This window comes from Molothrus aeneus, chromosome 3 (genome assembly GCF_037042795.1).
Source record: "Molothrus aeneus isolate 106 chromosome 3, BPBGC_Maene_1.0, whole genome shotgun sequence".
NCBI lineage: Eukaryota > Metazoa > Chordata > Aves > Passeriformes > Icteridae > Molothrus > Molothrus aeneus.
In genome coordinates, this window is record NC_089648.1 from 21,394,876 (window position 1) to 21,415,305 (window position 20,430).

A 20,430-nucleotide genomic window follows, 5' to 3' on the forward strand; every position below is an offset into this window, starting at 1 on the left:
TGCAATGTTTAGTGATTGTTTTATTAAATGCAGAAATACCTGCTCAACTTCGTACCCATTCTGATTTAAAGTGCAACAATTAAATCTGATAGTTCTTGTACATCCATATTTTGCAAGTGTTGTTTCTTGAATACATGTTCTGATTATGCCTTGCATTTGTAAAATGTAATTTTTTAGTACCGTTTTGCTTTATTAACTAAAATAAACTGTACAAAAAGCTGTAGAGTTACATTAGCTTTGAACAATGTAGGATACACGTTCTCTGCCCAACGTTAGTGTGCAAACATTGTACATTTTTTAAAGTGACAAAATTAAGCCAACCTTGAAGTCAGAGTTCATTACTACATTACAAAACAGGAGACTAGATATGGCAAAAGAAATTTCCCACTGAAATCAACACCATTGTATAATTTTATTTCTAATTCTTAAAAAAATAGAAATGAATTTAGAAGAGAATCACAGTATAAGGGCCCTAACATATTAGACCATTACAAGGTACATAAAAATAGAAGACACAGATTTCTTTGAAACTTTAATCCTTTGATTAAGCAGCAAGCAAATCACTCTCCAGGCAAACACTGCTTAAAACATACCCTACCCCCCAAAACAGGACGTGCAAACTGTATGCACATATTCTGCAAAGCACACAATAAAGACATTTTGCTATGTACATACTTATTTAGTACTACAAATGCTAGGAGTTCCCTACTGTGTGCTACAGTGTAGGTAAATTAAGAAATACTACCCTACCTATCTCTGACCCTCCCTCCCCCCTTCAAATACAGCACCTTTGCCCAGTTATAGAATATTTAAACAAGATTAAACGGAATTACAATGTACTGAACAGTTTCATAGCAGTTGGTGGTGGCCAACTGTACTGTAACACCCAACATTCTGCATACTGAAGTCTATCGACAAGAGACAAGACAAAAATTAGCAGATGTACAATACACACACCTGGGAGACTCAATGCTTAAAGTAAACAAAAACAAACAAACAAAAAAGGAACAAAAAAAAAAAAAAGAAAAAAAATCCAGAAGATGAATCTTACCACTGTTAACAATTAAACTGTAAAAATGTACCATCTTGGTTTTTTATTGGTTTTAAAGACCAGAGAGCAGCCAGATTTGTGTGCAGCTGATGAGGGCACACTAAAGACTTATGACTCCCAGAACACAAGTTTCCATGACCACTAACTCCTTGGTGCTTGTTTTAAAATTCTGCTTTATTTAGACACGGGATCATCTGATGCTCACATAGTGGCTAAGCACCTACTCTGATGCAAAAGAAAATTTGTAAGAAAGACCATTTTGTATGACACCTCAGCACACCAGTGAAAGCTCTTCAGAAAGAAAAATCTCTCAAGTTTGATCTGAGAGTATTTTAAAATGAAGAATTAAAACATAAAGGTCAACACTTCAACTGCAATTCAGGTTACAACTATCAAACTTTAATACTAGATTTTCAAATGAAATAGAATCTGATAGTACAAGAACTTCCCTTTGCACATTAAAAAAAGACCTTATTTAGCTGCTAAACTGATCATTAGACCACCTAATTTATCTGTGAAAAAAAACCTAGGGAGAGCACATCCCATTTGCATAAAAAGTCTTATTTTAGTCAAGGGCAAATCTAGTTAAAAAAAAAAAGAGTTAAAATGACTTTTAGACACCATTTCAGCTATAAGCAAAAAAACCTTTCCAAATAGGACAACAGTCAACATGAATATTATTACATAATCAAGAATGCATTATTTTTCAATAGCTTAATTCAGATCACACAGTTTCAAACAGTGCTACTCATATTTGGAGCCTGGTTTACTTGGAGGTTAGAGGCATCTGCTTTTACAAAAAAACCCCCACACCCTGAAAGACTACTAGGCATCATTCAAGGTTTCAGATGAGAATGCAGTGAAATGAGTTTCTTTCAAACTCCTATAATGTGGAAGCAATATTAATATCTATATGCAGGTTTTACTGAGTCAATAAAATAAACAAACACCTTTGTCCTTCCCCCAATACCCTCAATGCATGTAATCAACTTTGCCAGAAATATAGCAGGAGTCAAGAGATAATCACTTAAAAGTAAGACTGGCTTGGCAGGAGATAACTACTCTCATGATACTCTACCAGCACCACCAGCCTCTACACTTCCCTCATTAATGCTCAAGCAAGGTATCAGTGATCTAACACACACGAACTGCAGACAGTCATTCTCAGAGGAATGGAATTCTACTGTACTTACATAAGAAGAATTAGTGGGATAACAAATTAAATTAATACTTCTTGCTAGATGGTTCCTGTCCTGTCATTCCCCTGGGTGGTGGAAGCTGCTGCCACTCTATCCTGCCCAGCCCACAAGACAAGACTGCAGCAAGAAACTGGACTCCTGCTTCCAGTTAAATTCTATGAGTAGAACACGCATGAGATTTAATAGATTTGGTACAATAGCTCACTGAGTCTTCAGAATACTCTGAAAGAGGAGTATTTAATAAGCCAGTACCTTTTAAAACAAGCTAAGATGTTCTGGGAAAAACATGGAGAGAAGACCTACATTTTATAAGTAGGCGAAATGCTGTTATCTAAACAGGGTCAAACATTCTGAACCTAAAGCCATTATTTTCTGTCACTAAAAGGTAAAAAAAAAAAATTAAAAAATTCACACACACAAAAAACCCCAACGCTACATTTAAGTCTCCTACAATATTATCTATTTCTAGATTTGCCAGACTACTTTCCTGTAGTTAGATGCTTGACTATAAAGAACCGTAATAAAATAAATAGAGTAAAAATCAGTTAAACAAAATCTTGGTGTGTTGAACATTTATTCATTTAAGAAGTTAGCTTCCTTCAACGGTTATTCATACAGAGGAGAGCTGCAGTGTAGGCATTGTTCTGCTGTACAAGTCTTCGGCATAAAAATATTTTTATACAGGTGGTCATTGACGTCGTTCCGTGTCTAGTTCTTAGCTTGCTCCTCTGGAAAACTGGTCTGATACCTGTGAAGGCTCGCTCTTTTTTTCCAAATAACGATAGGGAGAAAAAAGTACATGGATCCAATTTTTCAAAGGTGGGAGTCAGCATAATGGCGCTGGTATTTCTTCAGTGCAGGGTGGACTGAGGTTCTGTGTGGATGCCAATGAGCGAGGGCGGCTGCTGGCCGCTGCCGGCGCCCAGCACGGGCCGGGGGTTGAGGCGGGGGGGCACGGAGCTAGCGGGCCGGATGAGCGGCGGCGGCGGCTGGTTCAGCGCGGGCCGCGGCTGGATGAAGCGCGCCTGCTGCTGCAGCGGCGGCGGCTGGCGGTGCAGAGCGGGAGCGGCGGGGAGCGCCGGGCGCAGTAACGGGGGCGGCTGGTTTAGGGCTGCCACGGGAGCGGCAGGGGCCGGAGCAGAGGCGTGTGCCGGAGGTGAAGGGCCTAAACACTGAGTGGCCGGAGTGCTTTGTGCCTGCGCAAAGGACAAAGAGAAGACGGTGTGAACGGCCGGCCCGGCCGGGACCTCACGCGGTTGGGCTGCCACTGGCCACTACACAGGAAACAGCATTTAATAATATAAAACCAAAGAACCGAGAAGTTACTGAAAAGAAATCACCAACCAAAACATTATGGACAGCAGAACTAAAAATATTTACAAAGCAAGTCTTCTTCTAGAGCAAGAAGTGTATTTTAACAGTAAAACAGTAACGCGATCGTCACTATCAAAGGTGCGGCCCTGCTCCCGGCTGGTTAACGACATTGGCTGAAGTTCTATGCAAGCTCATCATCATTCCTTAGAATGCGGATTGCCACTCCACACCAGTTAACCTTATATTTTATCACTACATAAAATGCTGTTCCTCAACCCATGCTTACTTATTTCTGGTACACAAAACACACCTCATCTTCTTCATCAGTGCTCTTTCCTGATGGCACATTAGAAGTATTTTTTGTGTCCTCCCCTAAAGCAGAAGCATCACCATTAGAAGCCAGGGTTCCTTGTTCCGCTTCCCATTCCTGCAATACCTCCTCTAAGTTAAACCGACGCCTGTAGTTTACAAAGAAGTTCTTCACTTGGCCAACAGTCTTGTTGCCAATTACATCTGCAATAGCTTGAAAATCTTTACCATATTTTCGGACACCTGGAAGGCAAAGTAAATAACATAGCTGTGAAGGATCAGTCAGACACAGCTACGTGTGATGTATTTATAGAGAGAACCTATGGGACCTGCAAACCGAGGACTTGCTAATTAGGAGAACTTCTCAATTAGGAGAAGGCCTCAATTTCCATTAAAACAAAGTAATTCTTAATAGCACAGCTATCAACATACAAATCAAGAACTTTATTATAAAGTCATTACCCATTCTTCTTAAAAGATCCTGGCTTACTCACCAAGCCTCTCAACCTAAAACCACAGAGATCTGGCCCCTGACAGAGTGCATCTTTCAGCGTGCTCACAGTAAGGGCAGATGCCCAAGACCAGCTCAAGCGGGGAGGAGGGGTGACTGAGCACGTGTGAATGGCTGTAAACAGAATAAAATGCTACAAGTATCCAGTGACAAACACTGACAGCTCCTACAGGTTCCCTCCACACCAGCTGCACGCAGAGGGCTCTTTCCCACGGCCAATGGGGCAGGAGTGGCAGAGGGCAGAACAGGGGGGCACAGATCTGTAATCACTGCTCCTTCCTGCACTTGTGACACGCTCTACTCAGGCTACACAGAGCACCTGCCAAGTGTTCACCCCCCAAAGCCTGTTTGAAGCTTTCATTCACCATTCTACCTGCGTAGAAAACTCTGGGGGTTTACATTTGCATTCTCCACCTTGGAGAATGTAAATATATTTAAGCTACTAGTGCCTGCTTATAAGATGGCCCAGCAAAAGCCTCCATGATTAAATCCTCTACTGATAAGCAGCATGACAGGTGAGCTTTGCAGTGTTCTTTAATTTTTGTACTGACATCAGTAGTCACTTCTGTTTTTGAGCACTTCAAATGAAAATCCCAATATATATTTTAAATACTTCTCAAACTACATCTGCATAGAATACAAAAAATAGAGTACAACATTCCATAGTTTTTAACTTAAAATTTGAATTATAATAAAAATTATATATATTTTGTTATATTTAGGCTATGTGTCTAATTCTTCCCCTCTCCTGCTTAAGAAAAAAAATCCTCAACCTCTCCTTCCACCTAGAACACAGCTTTTAGCTGCACAAAGTATATTTTTAATTACAAGTTTGGAAACTTGAAGAAATAAACCAATTTTATTCCAGAGTAGGTAAACAGAAGACTTTTTTTGCTGTCAGTTATGCATGAGAGGATTACAATTTGACTTCTCCTGTGAAGCTTGTGATAGTTAAACTCATTTGGAACGTATTACAGTTCTTAGAGGACAGGCACTCTTTCTCATTACGGGAAAAGAAATTTATGCCTGATTTCATGCCTCACTTCAGAAAATGAAGCAAAGTGTTCAGAAATTGAGAGTTGTTTCAAATCTGAAAGCAATGTTCCTTTTCAACTTAATTGTGAAGAGTGTGACCTTCAGTTTGTTCTGCTCCTTTCTACTTTCCTTGTTATTAGGCACTTCTGATGTGGTAATGTACACTCTGTGCAATTTAAAAGAAAAGTTCACCTCCAGGATAGTAACAAATTCTGTGGCTGAAGCTGATGTTTCAGCTGTCAGGAGCCCAGCTACATTATTTAGTATCTTCTGCAGTGTACAAAAGAATACAACCCTCCTGATTGCAGGAACCTTGGAAAGATTTCAGAGCCACGTGGGAGGGCATGGATCCAGGCAAAGCAAAGACAGGGATTTGGCTCTCTGCTTTATCAGTTGTACAAGGTATCAGCTGTACTCCTTAAAAGCTGTGTGTGCCCACACAACATTGCCTCCAGTGCTTTAAAATTCTTTGTCTGCCCTACAATTACCACCCTTACTGATTTATAATGAACATGGAACATTCACTGCAATATATCTAACATCCTGTACAATTAATCAAGTGAACAAGGTGCCCAGCAGAATAAAGCACATTTCTGTTAGGAAACTAATATAGACTTTTAGTGATTTCAGCCTTTTATGTTACTATGGTGGCTACACTTCTTTCCTCCCTTAATCTGCAAAACAACTGAGCCTGTTTGCTATCTTCAACTCAAGCTGTCAAAAAATAAGGTCTTAAAGCCAATTTCAAAGCAAACAGCTTGAAAACAAGGTGTTCTTGCCTTCACTGAGAACCCAACTCTTAAAAAGAAAATCTAAATAAACTAAAATTTCCTTAGTTTAGCTGCATGCAGCACTGCTCATTTTGGATTCTTTTCAATGTTATTACCACTGCTCTACCACAATGACGTATTAAAAGCCCTTCAAGCCACATAAGAAATAGAGAAAATTCACTGTGTGTTTATAAAACTTCAATGTATAAGGTGATGGCATATCTCTAAGAGTTGTTGCCAAGTCACCATCCCTGTCAAACTGGTGCACATTTCTTATGCATCCTTATACAAATTCAGTGCTAAACACCCTCAAATTATTTCTCACGTGTTCAAACCATGATTCAATAATTTTATTAGGCTAATGAAAGTGAAGCTCAAAAAGGAGGACTGCATAGCCTCACTTCCCATGTATGAATGAATGGTTTTCTCCCAGCTCATTTGAAAGCAGCCCAGCTCACAGGAATCCTTCAAGCTCTTCAGAACTTCATCCAGCTGCAAAGGTGCACTGGAACACGTGCATGCTCTTGATTACAGCATTTTATCTTGAATGTCTCTCTTGGAGAAACTCATAAATCCAAGTTTGATTATTCTGTTTACACTGCTTCATGTTGTACAGCACAGCCAACACAATATTAATCAGGGTGCAAAGCAGTATGATACAGCACCACAAGAAGGCAGAAAGAGTTAATGGGAACTGCAGTTCCACCGTGATGGTATTACAGTGCTCCTGGCAACTATCTTATGTAGAGTTAGATCCTGATTGTCCCAACTGTTTTTCCCTGCAATGCCATGAAAGTCATGCACAGCTTTTCAATGTAAATTTGTTGTCTTGAACAAGTGTTAAAACACTTTTGCAATTGCATTTTTATGGCCAAAATCTTAGTTTGAAAATATGATCATTCTGTAGATAAAATTTTGTAATTTAAGAACACTAACTGATGAACTAGCCCATTACATTCAACAACTATTCAAAGCTGAACTGATAGCTGATAAATTATATTGTGACTATATTGGCTCAGAGATTGTAAATCTGAGTCCACAACCCCATTGCAGGCACCCACACTGCTTTTAAGATTACACACAGCTCTATTTTAAGATAGGCTGTCTCATTACCTCTTCCTTAGTTACTGGCAATCCCTTGAGATTAGCCTACAGATAACGAGTATTTTCATGTTTACAAAAAACAGTACCAAAATTATATTATTGCAGATTATATTTACAATCTCCTTGGTCAGAGTTACTGTCCAAATTCAAGTGAACAAATCATGTAAGTGCCACCTACCTGCTTAATGCTTGTGATTTCTGTAAAATTATTAAAAGCAGATGCCAAAATATACCAATACATTTAATGAAATTCATCTGTTCTAAAGTGTACGAACTAAATGTCCTCATGTTCAAGTCAACGTTCAAATCCAAGCCTAATGCACATTAGAGAAGCTTTTAGTAGAGCAACTGTGGCTACCTTCTAAAAACAAAGCCAGGGAAAAACACAGCATGGCTCCCTCATGCCTAGAGTCTACCACCTCAAGGAATTGCTTTGAAGCAAGAAATCGGGGTCCTTAGCCTGAGGCATGGGAGACAGCCCTCTCATTCCAGGAGAGAGAGCAAGCACTAAGTAAGGGAGGGATAATTAAAACACTTGGTTCTTGTCATAAAGATTCTCTCTCATTTCCATTTTATATGGTGACAAGGGAAAGGGTCCACAGAGGAAACAATACATATAAGAAGCACATGTCAATGAAAACAGATTTCCTCCAGAATGCCAGATTTCTCACCCCATCCTTAAGGCTGACTACCTTTATAAAACACAGAACCATCCCTAGAGACCAGAAGACTGGATCTCCTCTCCAAGGAGCCACCACCAACGCTCATTCTCTTTTGCTCAGGCTCTCTAGTTTATTTGTCTTGTTGGTCACAGAGTGTCACAGCTTAACAATAACTGACTGTATTCCTATCACTTCCCAGACTGTTGCTTAGAGAGAACTCCAATAATTAAACTATGAAAAGGCAAGATGGTTTGAATCCTTTCATTCTATGGCAGGCACAATGACCCTGGATTTTCCCCACTCTTCCAGCAAGTCTATCTTACTAGTATATCATACTAGAGACATCTTCTTCAGCTGCATTTGGGAACAAAATACTGAAGTATTTAGAAATGGTGAGAGAATGAACCTAGGACAGAGGACAAGTATGTAAGTTGAAAGGCATGATTTAAGACTCACCATATCTTTCTGCATTTCCATTCACACATCAAAATAACCTAACTTTAGGTTCAGTCAGTCATCTGACTAATAAATAAGTACCAGGTATGGCATACCTGACAACTTTACACTGATATCCTGATACAGTGAATATTTTATACTAAAACTCAGTCTCTCATTTTCAAGGTGAAGAATACAGAGGAATAAAGCACATAGATATAACTGAATTATTATCTTTATAAAAGATGATCCCCATAAGTGAGTCAATACATGCCTTCAAGACAGCATCTCCAGATATTTCCCTTACATGTTCCTTGATTTGGCAGTGCATGCTAATACAAGAGTCAGTTTTCCCTCATATAAATAAAATAAATGCAAATAAACTGTATGAATAGCTTATCAGAAAATGCTGGGGTTTTAGCCCAGTAAGATTGTTAGTCAAGCATCCATATCCATCTTTAGATCTTAAAAGGCCTAATGAGTAGATACCTGCCCATTACTCCCTCACGAACAAAGAAAAGCAACAGTAAAGCAGATTCACTTCTGCTTTTTCCTACCTTAGGATACTGGAAATGTCTTAAATGCTTCACATTTGATTACTTTAACAATTGCTTTAGTCTTCTACATTAGAGAAATTCATGCAATGTGATTTAGAAGATGATTGAAGGGACTTTCTAGTACTAATACAGTTGTTAAATCCTGCATAGCTTTTCTCTTTGAAATTTAACATGGGTAACAGAAAGCCTAATGTCATATTGCTTGATAAATGTCCTAAATATTCTCAATAGTTTTGCTGTTTTCCTGGTGACCAGAAAAAGTTTAGCTTTGCATTAGAGGGAAATACAAATATAAGCCTAAGCACCTCTTCAAATCCTTTGCATCAGATTTCAACTTGCTGCTACTATTAACATACCTTGTACTGCAAGAAGCTGCTCTTCTGTGGTCCAACGGGCATTGATTTTCTGATTAGACTATTAAAATTAGAAAAATGGCACAAAGATCATTAAATTGTTTCAACAGCTGCAAGATATCTGAGCATCTACCTATTTTACTTGCACTACAGTTTGCAAAATGGGTAAAAACCTCTTGCTGATAAGCCAAAAATTTATAGTTTAAGATTGCTTTCATGCAGAGGAAATACTGTTTATGGAATTAAGCTTAAAACTATGCCAGCAGTTTTTCCTCTGTTTTATTGTAATTATTAGTATCATCTACATAATAACTTATGCACAAGCTAATGATCTTTATGCAGACAGAATTTGAATTTATAGTAACATTTGTCTAAACTATTTGGACTTGGTGTTTAGAGCATTTTGCATTGATGTTATGTTTCATATCCAAGCCTTTAAAACAAGCAAAACCAGAACTTCAGTAGTAATAGATCATTCATTTTAGATGCCAAAATGTATATATAGTCATGTTTTCACACAGAACACCATTTATTACTGGCAATCTACATTACCTATTTTTAATCCAAAAAGCCCCCATGTATCAGGGCTCAATTTCAGCTCCCTATTACTGTGGACAGACATGACACTTCGGAAGTGCAAGGCCACAAGTTTGAGTGTTTGTTCTGATTTACCTCAGGAGGTTTGAATTCTTCAATCCCGCCTTCCATTTTCTGTTTAAGTGCACTGTTTACTTGCTTAGCATTTTGAACCTTGGTCAAAAACAACAAAGTTAATCAGCTCCACAAAGAAAGTTGGTCACTTTACACATTTATCTTCACTAGGATTGCCACAAGTGTACCTCCTAAGTTAAAAAGAGAAATATTATGGTTTAAGGCTTCACTACTTTTAACTGTTTAAAAAAAAACTTTAAAAAACCAAAACAAAACACATCAGTTTAGTATAGAGAAAAAAATTAAGCCAGTCTTTCAGAAGAACAGTTTGTTTGCAAGAATATTAAAAGCTGTTCACAACAAGTAATTTTTGATAAGATGCATAGGTTCTTGAAGAATTAAGAATACTCTAGAAACAAAACTTCATTCTTAGACATGTGAGATGTATTGCATATATTATTAACTTCTTCCTTCTTAAAAAAAATAAATTCATGAGATGTTTTCAGTTAGTTCCTTCTGACAGATGCTTTTCATTGACCTGAGATCATTCTAATTTAATTAGGGGGGATTATTGAAATTATTTTAAATATTTCTTAGTTTTTAAAAAGGACAGACCTTCCAAATTGTACATATACACATCTTTGAACCACTTAAATCTGACATTGATGCACATAACATAGGTAAGAAAATAGTTTTGCATACTATGGTGCACAGCTATTACAAGGGTTCTTAAGCATGGACACAAAAGCAGACAACTCAGTGGGAGATTCCAAAGGCTGCATCTCTGAGATCACTGCAAGAAAAGAAAAAAAAAAGAAAAAAGAAAAAAAAGAGAAACACAACCTCAAGGCTGAAACTCACCTACACTTAAGGCTAAAGAGTGAAACCCACCTATGCTATTTAGCCCCAGAGTCCTGCTGTGACAGAAAGAAGCTTATTTCTCCTGTAAAAGAACATAAGGGAGCAAAAACCCCATGAAAAAAAAAAACCCTCCATGATTTTGCAACATGGCAGTTCTATAAGGAGGCAGAAATTCCAGAAGATAAGCCTTGGCTCTGTAGCCCCATCGCTCCTAGAAAGCGAGCATGCACATAACTACCGTACCCTTAGAAGCTGAATAATTACATGGTTCAACTTTAAATGCTAAAATTTAATTTCTTCATGCAAAGGGCGCAGGCAATTTTCCTCTTAAAGGTGAAGACTAAAAAGCTTTTCTAAATTTAATAAGAAGTAGAAAACTTATCAATTCAAACAGAGAAATAACTAGGTCCACACATCTAGGTTCCACACACCTCTCATACTTTCGTAATATGTGGGAAAGGACATCCATAAAAAAAGCTACAATTTAAAGCATAACAAATGTAACTTCCTCTGCTCCATTGGTCTTATTTTTGCTTTTCAAACAAATACTTCTAACAAAGTAAAAAAAAATTTCAAATCAAATGTGACTTTTGATTTTTCCTGTCCCCAAATCTGTTTTAATAGCACTGTTTTAATGCTACCCTTTTTTTGAAAAAAGTAAAAAGTAATCTTGCTTCATTTTATCCAAAAGAGCAGATGAACGTAAAAAACAAAACTGAAGAGCAGCTACTATCCAGCATTTGTGGTGATAACTGTGGAACAAAACAAGGAAGACTCACATTAAAGAAGTTTCAGAATCTTCACAGAATCTAAAGAAGTTTCAGAATCTTCAAAACCATTACAATCAGAACAATCTGAGATAAAAAAAAAACAACAAACCAAGACCAATAACCCATGGTACCTGTCGCTTTAATGAGATTAGTTCCATATCCAGCTGTCTAAGAATTGTGTTGGCTGCATTGGGACTACAGGAAACAGCTATCACATCTTCCTGGGTCAGGTACATGCCTTTGGGTGGCCGGCATTTGGAACGCTGGGAATGGTGGCGATGCTGCAAGCTCTGATACTCTCTTCTACCCAGACCTATTTTGCTGGTCTGAACAGGCTGCTCATTATTGCCCTTTAATTTACAAGAAATAAATCATTAAAGAAGAACAGTATCTTGTATACAAGTTTACTAAAAAGAATGAAGTATCAGATAGCATTGTAATGTCATATTTATGACAAATAAAACCTAAGCTAACATCCTCCTTCGCATGTAGTATCCAACTATGTCTTGCAGATGAGTTGATGGAGCATACCAGTCATCTGCTGGATAAGCCTGCATTACTCTAAGAAAGGTCAGTTCTCAAAACTTTTTTAGTATGGCCACAAATACAGTAAATGGTATGGAAATTCCAGTCTGAATATGGTGACAGAGGGCAAACATTATGGATCTCTTACATAAGTAATATACATGTATGTATCTCGCTTTTAAAACAAATAATCAGTGACTTTACACATTTATTTCTGATCAGATATGAAGAATTTGGGCAAATACTAAAGGAGAAGAATGACAAATTCAACTAGGCCAGACAAGAATGCGAAATTACATTTCTCCCTGCTGTAAGCACTCTCCACAAAGAGACTGTACTGTTTGGTTTGAGGGGATGGGAAGGAGCTGATTTGGGATTTGGAAGAGAGTTTGGACATACCCCTGCAGTCATTATAAAAATCTATGTAATTTAGAAAACATAGGCCTTGATTATTTGCTTCTTTGGAAAGAAAAGGAATGGCAAAGAGGAAATTAGGTCTTTGTTTTGGTATGTATGGGCACCTAAACATTCTCTGCATGTATGTGACTCCCTCAGAGCAACTGAGTAGTTTCCCTATAGCCCAGGAGCAGAGACACGAAAATTACTTTCTCTGCTAGGACATTCTAATTCAAAGGAATGCTTAGTACCAGAACAGAAAGAGAATTCAGGCTTTTCCCTACTTCAAGTAGCTCCCTACTGCTCCTGCCTGCTGGCATCCATGCATGTTAAGAGGACGTGGTCATCTGATCACAGTGACTGCAAAACCAAGTGCAGCAGCCTTTATTATTATCATTATTATTATTTTCTGTAGTAGTAGTGCAGAGCAGAAAATAGAGTTTTGTTTTACTACACTTGACCTTGTGCCACATTCTTTTCCCCAGCTAATATAACATCTTAATCCAGCCCACAGACTTCATAGAGGCCACCTTAAAAGCACTTAGGATATGTGCTCTTCCCCAGAAAACCGATATAGAGCATTACATCTTTGACATGTAAAAAATTCAAGGTTAAGTTTACTTCTGCCCTGTTTATACTTATTTGGGTTTTGGTTCTGCATTGCTCTTTCAGTATGAAATTGCAGTTCCTGTGTGCTCAATCTGGATTTAAAGTGAAAATATTCTCTCATAATTTTGTCTTGCCAAGATAGAGAGCTTAGGTTATATTTGTTTTATCTGGTAACAGAAAGTTTCCATTGCTCTGTGTGCTCAAGCAGCCTACTCAGTTTATATTCTGCTTAGGAAGTGAAAGCATGCAAATCCTACCAGAACTATTAGATCACAAAATTATCTTGCGCAGATCCAAATAGCTCATCAGAAACTACAAATCTATTTGTCCTTTTCCTAGAAGTCTATTAACACACCACTTGCATTCTGGACTGCATGTCATGATTCAAACTATAACCAAGTAAATTGAGCAAAATAGCCCTTATTTAGACATGGCTAAGGCAGCAACTCTAATCATTAGATTGCAGGGACATTGTTAGAACAGAGAAAAGTAAAAAGGTACATTATCAGACCACGTGACATTGCAAGTACTATAAAACATGCCCATGTTAAAAAAGTAATCTTGAACTCTTTCACTGAAAGGGATAATTGTCCTTTTTCCCCTAAGGCCAGTAGATAAAGGGATACATCGAAGGTCACTGCAAAGCTCAGAACAGAAGCTAAACTTATCACTCTCTTACTCAATATTATTTTTGTGAAAAGTGCAAAGTTTTATTCATAATCCTAGATACCCCTTCATGGGAGTGCTGAAGTTTTGCATAACCTCTCCTCTCACTCTTGAGAAGCATGAACTGGCTGATTTAGGATGGTCACAAATGCTTAAAGTTGATAAAAGAAACAACTAAACACACACTTAAATGTGTTTTTCTACTCTTGTTCATAGATAGCTTAATGTTTAGAACAAGAACTCAAACTCCTAAAACCCGAACATACCCTGAACACAGCAGTCATCTGTAAAGCTAACAGTAAGTGCTCATTAGGACAAAAATGTTTTTCCTCTACATCTATTAGTTAAAAGCATCTCAGTAAAACCACATATAAGTTGAAATGCATCACCTCATTGTGGCTTTGAACAAACAACAAAATTTGTTCTTTGAAAAATGTAATTTAATTTTAAAATTCAAAGAAAACGTTTTGATTCAAATAATTCACAACCAGTAAAAGTGCAAACATATTAACAAGACTGAAGGAGGGCAAATACAACCTGTTTTACTAGGTTGTGAGAGGATACATCTCACCCAAAAATTGAAGAGCTCTCAGGACACAGCGGAGGTAATGAGAGATGCATTTACAGCCACAAAATGGCAAAAATATATGATAAAATTTTGTTTCAGTGAGAAATCATCAAGATCCTGACTACTTAAAGACCCTGGGAGTTCAACAGGTTGAAACTTAAACCTCTGTACTACAACTCAGTCTTCACAGTAACACATTCACTGAAAACAAACAAACTGACATTCACCATTAAGTTATCTGTTACCTCCTTTTTGGCTTCTTTTTTGGGATCATAATCACTATCATTTCCATCCATTGGATGAGATTCTTCGACATCATCATCACTAAAGACAGATTATAAAAAAGCTGGTCACTTTATTACTTTTTAAACCCAAATCTAAGTATGTACCAGGGTAAGAGTTATCTACTTGAATTTATCTATTCTGAGAATATGGCATCTCAAATTGTTTGTAGTTTTCAAAAGACAGCTGTTATAAGCATGATTTTCAGTATTAAATTCTAGTAATTATTATGATAAACAAGCAACCACAAACCACAGTTTCAAAGTTACTTTAAGCAGTGCTGGTACTGCTGCCAAGAATTTTGGTGTCACCTTTCTTCAATTCAACCACTTGTGCCAGCATGAACATTTATGTGGCCAGCTATATACCAAAGGTAGAAGTAACCTTTCATTTGCCCCATTAGTTTTAATAGACCAATTTTCAAACCACTGCACCAGGTGAATAAACCCTTGCTGAAGTCTGTGGGGAGCATAGGGCATATGATGGGAAAACATGGGACTGCTTTTTCACCAATGTGCTTAAAATCTAGCAATTTAGTGGAGGGGAATCAAATTTACTGAATTAAATCAAAGAAAAGGTTAAAAAGAAAACAGTCAATTTGGAGCCCAATCCAGTCATTCTGACAATATAATTACTGAATAAATTAATGCAAAAACAAACTAAAATTTCTAGTTATTACCAAACCCCTCCAAACTGCTATTTTAAAAGCAAACTAATTTTAGCTTGCAATTTTTCAGAAATAGAATCACTAAATATTAAGCATATGAACTTTAGATTCAGAAGTTATTCAAAATAACATATAATTAAAAAGACCCCTTTTGCTCCAGTTAAGCAATTTTCTATAGATATAAAATTACAGCTTCCCATATAAACATAGATCATATTACTTATATATGCTACACATATCACCTTTTAAAAAGTGTAAGTTAATTATTGCACATACTGAGCACAATAAAATTTTAATTTTATAATAACTGTGAGAAATGTTATTCCCTTCTATGCAAGACAAAACTACTCTGAGCTCTAATTCTCTCTGATAGCAGTTGTAAGTCTTCTAAAAAAACAACTTTATATAAATTTTTGTTGTAAAACAATGCATAAACATTGAAACTGTTCAGCTCTTCATAGTGGTTGCACTTTGAGTTGTAGCTCAAAATATTAGCTCAAAAATCCAAACCAAGAAACAAGTCCAACCCCTCCCACAAAAACACTATCCTGCACAGACAGTAACAGACTTTAGGGTGTAAATCCTTGTTTTTACAGTTATTCATTAAAACATTCCCATCTCCCATTACAACTCACACAGACTGGAGTGATAAAGTTCTTAAAGCACAGGTACCAAACCCCTTGCTAAAACCAGAGACAGCACAACAGGGGTTCAAACCTGAAACACATGGTTCACACGGAAACAATGGCTAGAAATTAGTTCACATCTCTACTTAGGAAGATTTCAGTCTCTGGTTAGCTACTTAAGAACATAAAACTCACCTGTCACCTTGATTATTTCTATTAGCTAGTTTACGAGCCTGACGATCCATCAAACTTGTTCTAGAGCGAGTTTTTTTCCAAGAATAGTAATATTTTACAAGGCTTGCAATGGTCTTGTCTGGGAGCTAGAAGAATTCATCAACAGATTAACTCTTTTAAAATTTAAAATTCCACTCAGAATTATAATTCAGCTCCATTTATAAATAAATAAAAACTTAAAAAATATTTTAAATGCATTGGTAAGATTGAAAGGAGGGATGCATTTCACACACATTTTTGAAAAGGGAAGAAGGCTTTTTTCATTAGAGTGAAAAAGCTGCATGTCCAAGAGACATGATGAAATTAAATTAAATCTCATATTTATTCAAGGTTCTTCCTGAAGCTCTTACACAGAAATCAACATGAAATTTTAGCCCAACAGGAGCCTTTGTTCTTAGTGCATTTGAGCTGTTTAATGCTTCTGATTAAAATATTACTTTACCATTTGCTGGATCCTGTGAAAGCTCTTTCCATGGAAGCTAAATGCTTGTTCAAATAGGACTTTATCTTCAACTGTCCATTCATCAGGGAAAGGAGTGAAGTTAGGGAGATCCGCAAGGGACTTCTCAATATTGTGTTTATGCCAGAACAACATGCCGAGAGCCTTTGAAAAGAAATAATCCCTCTTTGGATTTAGTCAATTTTCTAAAACATTGAGACAAGTTAAATAAAAACAGGCAATTTATTTGTTTGAAATAAAATTTGACTAGCAGAATCCCTTCTCAAAATGCATTTACAATTTTATTGGCTCTTTACTATAGGTTACAAAATTCTCTTTGGAGACAATGGGCACATCTATACTTGATTAATGGTATGAAAGCCAGACAATTTAAGGTTGGCATGGCAGCAGTAATTCTAGAGCAGCTTGAACTAGGCTGAGAGGCTCAAATCTGACCTGCTTTCTTACTTTACAGGCATATATCACCTACACAGCTCCTTATAAGCCTTTATTACCAGCCCACTCAAGAAAGAAAATAAGGATACTTTTAAGTATTAATACTTTTAAATAAAAATACTTTTCAGTAGCTGGAGGATCATCCAAAATGCAAGTCTGAAAGTTCAAAGTGAGAGTGGTCTTTCTATAACTCTCCAATCCACAAATAACAGCATGGCCACTTTGTCATGTGCACCTAATAAGGAAGGGAAATTTAAATATACTTTCTTATACAATTTCATTTCTAGACAGTCTAAAAGGATTTTACATTCATTGGACTTTCTGCCAGAGAACCACAGGCAGATTTGATGCCAAGATTTGGGCATGGGAATTGGGCAATGTAATCCACTCAGTTTCAATCACACAGCACAGACATGATCACCAGGCATCTCTCCAACCCCCTGATTTCACATCTTCTGACAACCTGGACACAGCAAACTCTGCTCTTGTTAAAATGGCAAGTGACAAACACCTCTTGCAAAGAGAATTTCTGTTCCATTGTGAGGAGTCTACAAATGTTGTGTACCAGAAGTTATTTTGGAAATCCATCTCTTGGAGACTTGAGATCCATCAGTTCCTCCTCTTGCCTAACAGAAGTCAAGGCATAAAGAAGTAACACCAAACCACAGGTATACTCTAGACATTGTAACACTGGCAGCCTCTTTGTCAGACAGCAGCTGATGAGCAAGCTTCCATCCTCCAAAACTTGATCATACAACTTCTTTTCAATCGTACAGCAAATATTTTTTTACAACAGGTAATCTCACTTTTACACAGATTGGTTAATTGAAGAATTTATGAAGAAATTTGTGATAGAACTACATGAAGACCAGCAAAGTTTTATCCTTACTTTTTAAGGAATGGTGGCCAAAGGCTGTTAAATAAAAAGTGAATTTGTTTGTTACTTTCAGAGCTAAAACTTGAGCCTGTTCTCCTGCCTCTGAAAAAATCCACTCAACTGAGGTTGGTTTTCAGGTTTTTTTCAATATGAAAGAAACCTTTTCAGTGCCTATCAATTAATGGTTCAAAATTGTACCACATTTGCATTCTAATGATAAACTTTAAATTTGTAAGCTGCTTCCCTAAGAAACTCTTTAGCTAAATATACACACACAAGTGCATGACATGCCCAGTGTATCAAGAAACATACCAAACCTTTCAAAAGTGCACATTACAAGCTGAGCATGTCATGAAAACAAAGAGCTCAATCTTTTGCAGAGAATCCAGACCACAACTGTATGCAGATCCATTTAACTGCAGTGTTTGCTGCCGTGCCTGAAGAGAAACAGTGTTAATTAATGGTAACCAAGGGGAAAAATAAGAGTTGTGTTATAGTTTTATATTTAAAAAATCCTTTAAATGAGCACTCTCATTCCACAGCACTTACCTGTTCCACATTGTATCCATGTTTTTCCTTTGCTATTGCTATATATTCATCCACTGTAACAAAGCAATGTCAGAATTACTCTTTTATAATTTTAGTTCTGCTCTATGACAGAATTAGCCATCTAACATGGGAAAAGTCTCCCCATGCTTTAACACACTGCATAGGCCCAGATCCCCCAAAATATTAAATATACTCACAGCTTTATTAATAATAAATAAACCCACTGACCATTACTAAGCATTTAATTTTATAAACTTTTTACACAAGCTAATTCTGCTTTCTTTCACATTTTTACTAGAACAAAACCACAGAGGCTCATAATTTATTTAGTTAAAGCAGAGACTAGCTGGTTATTGAAAGACTATGCCTTTTTGGAACCCCCTTCTGGGTTAGCTTTAAATTTAACTACTTCTACTGCTTGTATTCCCAAACATGTTGAAAATTACAGCAAGGAGATCCTGTATCAATGATTATGCATATCCTCAAGATTACTATAGCTTTCACTAACCAATATGGATTTTAACTATGACACAAAGTCAGTTTTCAATAGAAAGTATGAAAATTCAATAATTAGATAAAGAAACTAAGGAATAAAATTTAAAAAAATCACATTTAGCAATATTAGAGTCAGCTTTGAGTTGAACACTTTTCATCATTTTGAAATTAAGTCCCACTTTTTTATTTTTAAACAAAATTTTTTCCTATTCACCTTCTAGAACTCAAAATTAAGTGGCAACTAAATAGGTGAAAGGAAGTACTATCAAGAAGAGGAAATAATGAAATCCTCCTTCTTTAAATGGACAAGGGATATCCCTGCCATGCACTGTTGCTGCAAAAAGTTAATTATTCTTTAAAGGAATGAAAAAAGTGTTTAATAATCACAGCTGTATTTTATTTCTAACTGTTCTGCAGTAGTTGAAGGTGCATTCCCTCAAACAGAGGGACACAAATCTCTAACTACTGGTATTAGATAGAAACTGTCCTGAGGATGAGGTTCTCATGGTTGCATCCTCAAAGTTTACTCCCCTATATTACATATGGGAAATTCTAACACAGGAAACAAGTTTAAACTAGATTAAACAGATAACTGATCACATTTAGTCAGATGACTCCGGTATTTTGGGTCACTCCTAAAGGGAAAAAATGTTTGGTTTTTCCTTCTGTGACAACAGTAATAATTTCCCCTTGAAGTGGGCCTCAACAAATCTTTTCTAAATTCATCCACTGCAACTCCTTCTCCCAGGAATTTAAAGCAGCAAGTTCCTCATGTTCAGATATTTTAATCTTTAATTAATAACAAAAGGTTTCACAGACAATGATGATGATAGTACAAAATAGGCAATATGATTTGAAACAATGATTTTACTAGCATAAGAGAAGATCATCTTTGCTTTATCTGGAGCTCTCTAAATAAAGAAAAAGAAGCTTTGTGTTTAATTATTTGCAGCTTCACTGTGTGTAAAATAAAGACCAAACAGGCACACCAGAAATAATTATTTAGTTTACTTAAGCCCCCAAATTCCCAAGCAGGCAAGGACTTACACTTGGCATCAGGAATATTATGATATGGAGACCATACAAGCATCCCTCCATTATCTTTATCAGTGTATTTTGTGGCACCTGTAAGAAATAATTCACAATTAATTCCTTAAGATATCAAATGGCTGAATCCGAACACTACTCTTAGGATGTTCAAGTACAACTAAATATTAGACAGTATCCTGGTTACCACAATTAAACCACTGAAGTGCATTGCTTCAGTTGGAAGGAATCTTTTCTAGTTCCAAACCTCTTGCCATGGGCAGGGACACCTTCCATTTGACCAGGCTGCTCAGAGCCCCATCCAGCCTGGCCTCGAACACTTCCAGGGATGGGGCATCCACAGCTTCTCTGGGCAACCTGTGCCAGTGCCTCACCACCCCATAATGAGGAATTTCTTCCTCATATCTAAATA

At 37.0% G+C, this 20,430-nt stretch overlaps 1 protein-coding gene across 6 annotated transcripts in view; it reads right to left on the reverse strand.

Annotated features, from left to right (window-relative positions):
* Window positions 1-20,430, reverse strand: part of RCOR3 (REST corepressor 3) — a 27,379-nt gene continuing 6,949 nt past the window's right edge. For 5 of the 6 annotated variants that reach the window (XM_066546464.1, XM_066546462.1, XM_066546466.1 and 2 more), the window contains 10 exons: window positions 20,019-20,096; window positions 18,477-18,529; window positions 16,598-16,759; window positions 16,117-16,241; window positions 14,574-14,670; window positions 11,714-11,932; window positions 9,973-10,050; window positions 9,304-9,361; window positions 3,875-4,116; window positions 1-3,446 (listed from right to left, as the gene is read on the reverse strand). In XM_066546464.1, the coding sequence (XP_066402561.1) occupies window positions 3,102-3,446; window positions 3,875-4,116; window positions 9,304-9,361; window positions 9,973-10,050; window positions 11,714-11,932; window positions 14,574-14,670; window positions 16,117-16,241; window positions 16,598-16,759; window positions 18,477-18,529; window positions 20,019-20,096 (1,457 nt within the window). In that variant the 3' untranslated portion in view covers window positions 1-3,101. The remainder of the gene's footprint in view (window positions 3,447-3,874; window positions 4,117-9,303; window positions 9,362-9,972; window positions 10,051-11,713; window positions 11,933-14,573; window positions 14,671-16,116; window positions 16,242-16,597; window positions 16,760-18,476; window positions 18,530-20,018; window positions 20,097-20,430) is intronic. The other variant, XM_066546463.1, reaches the window with a different exon arrangement.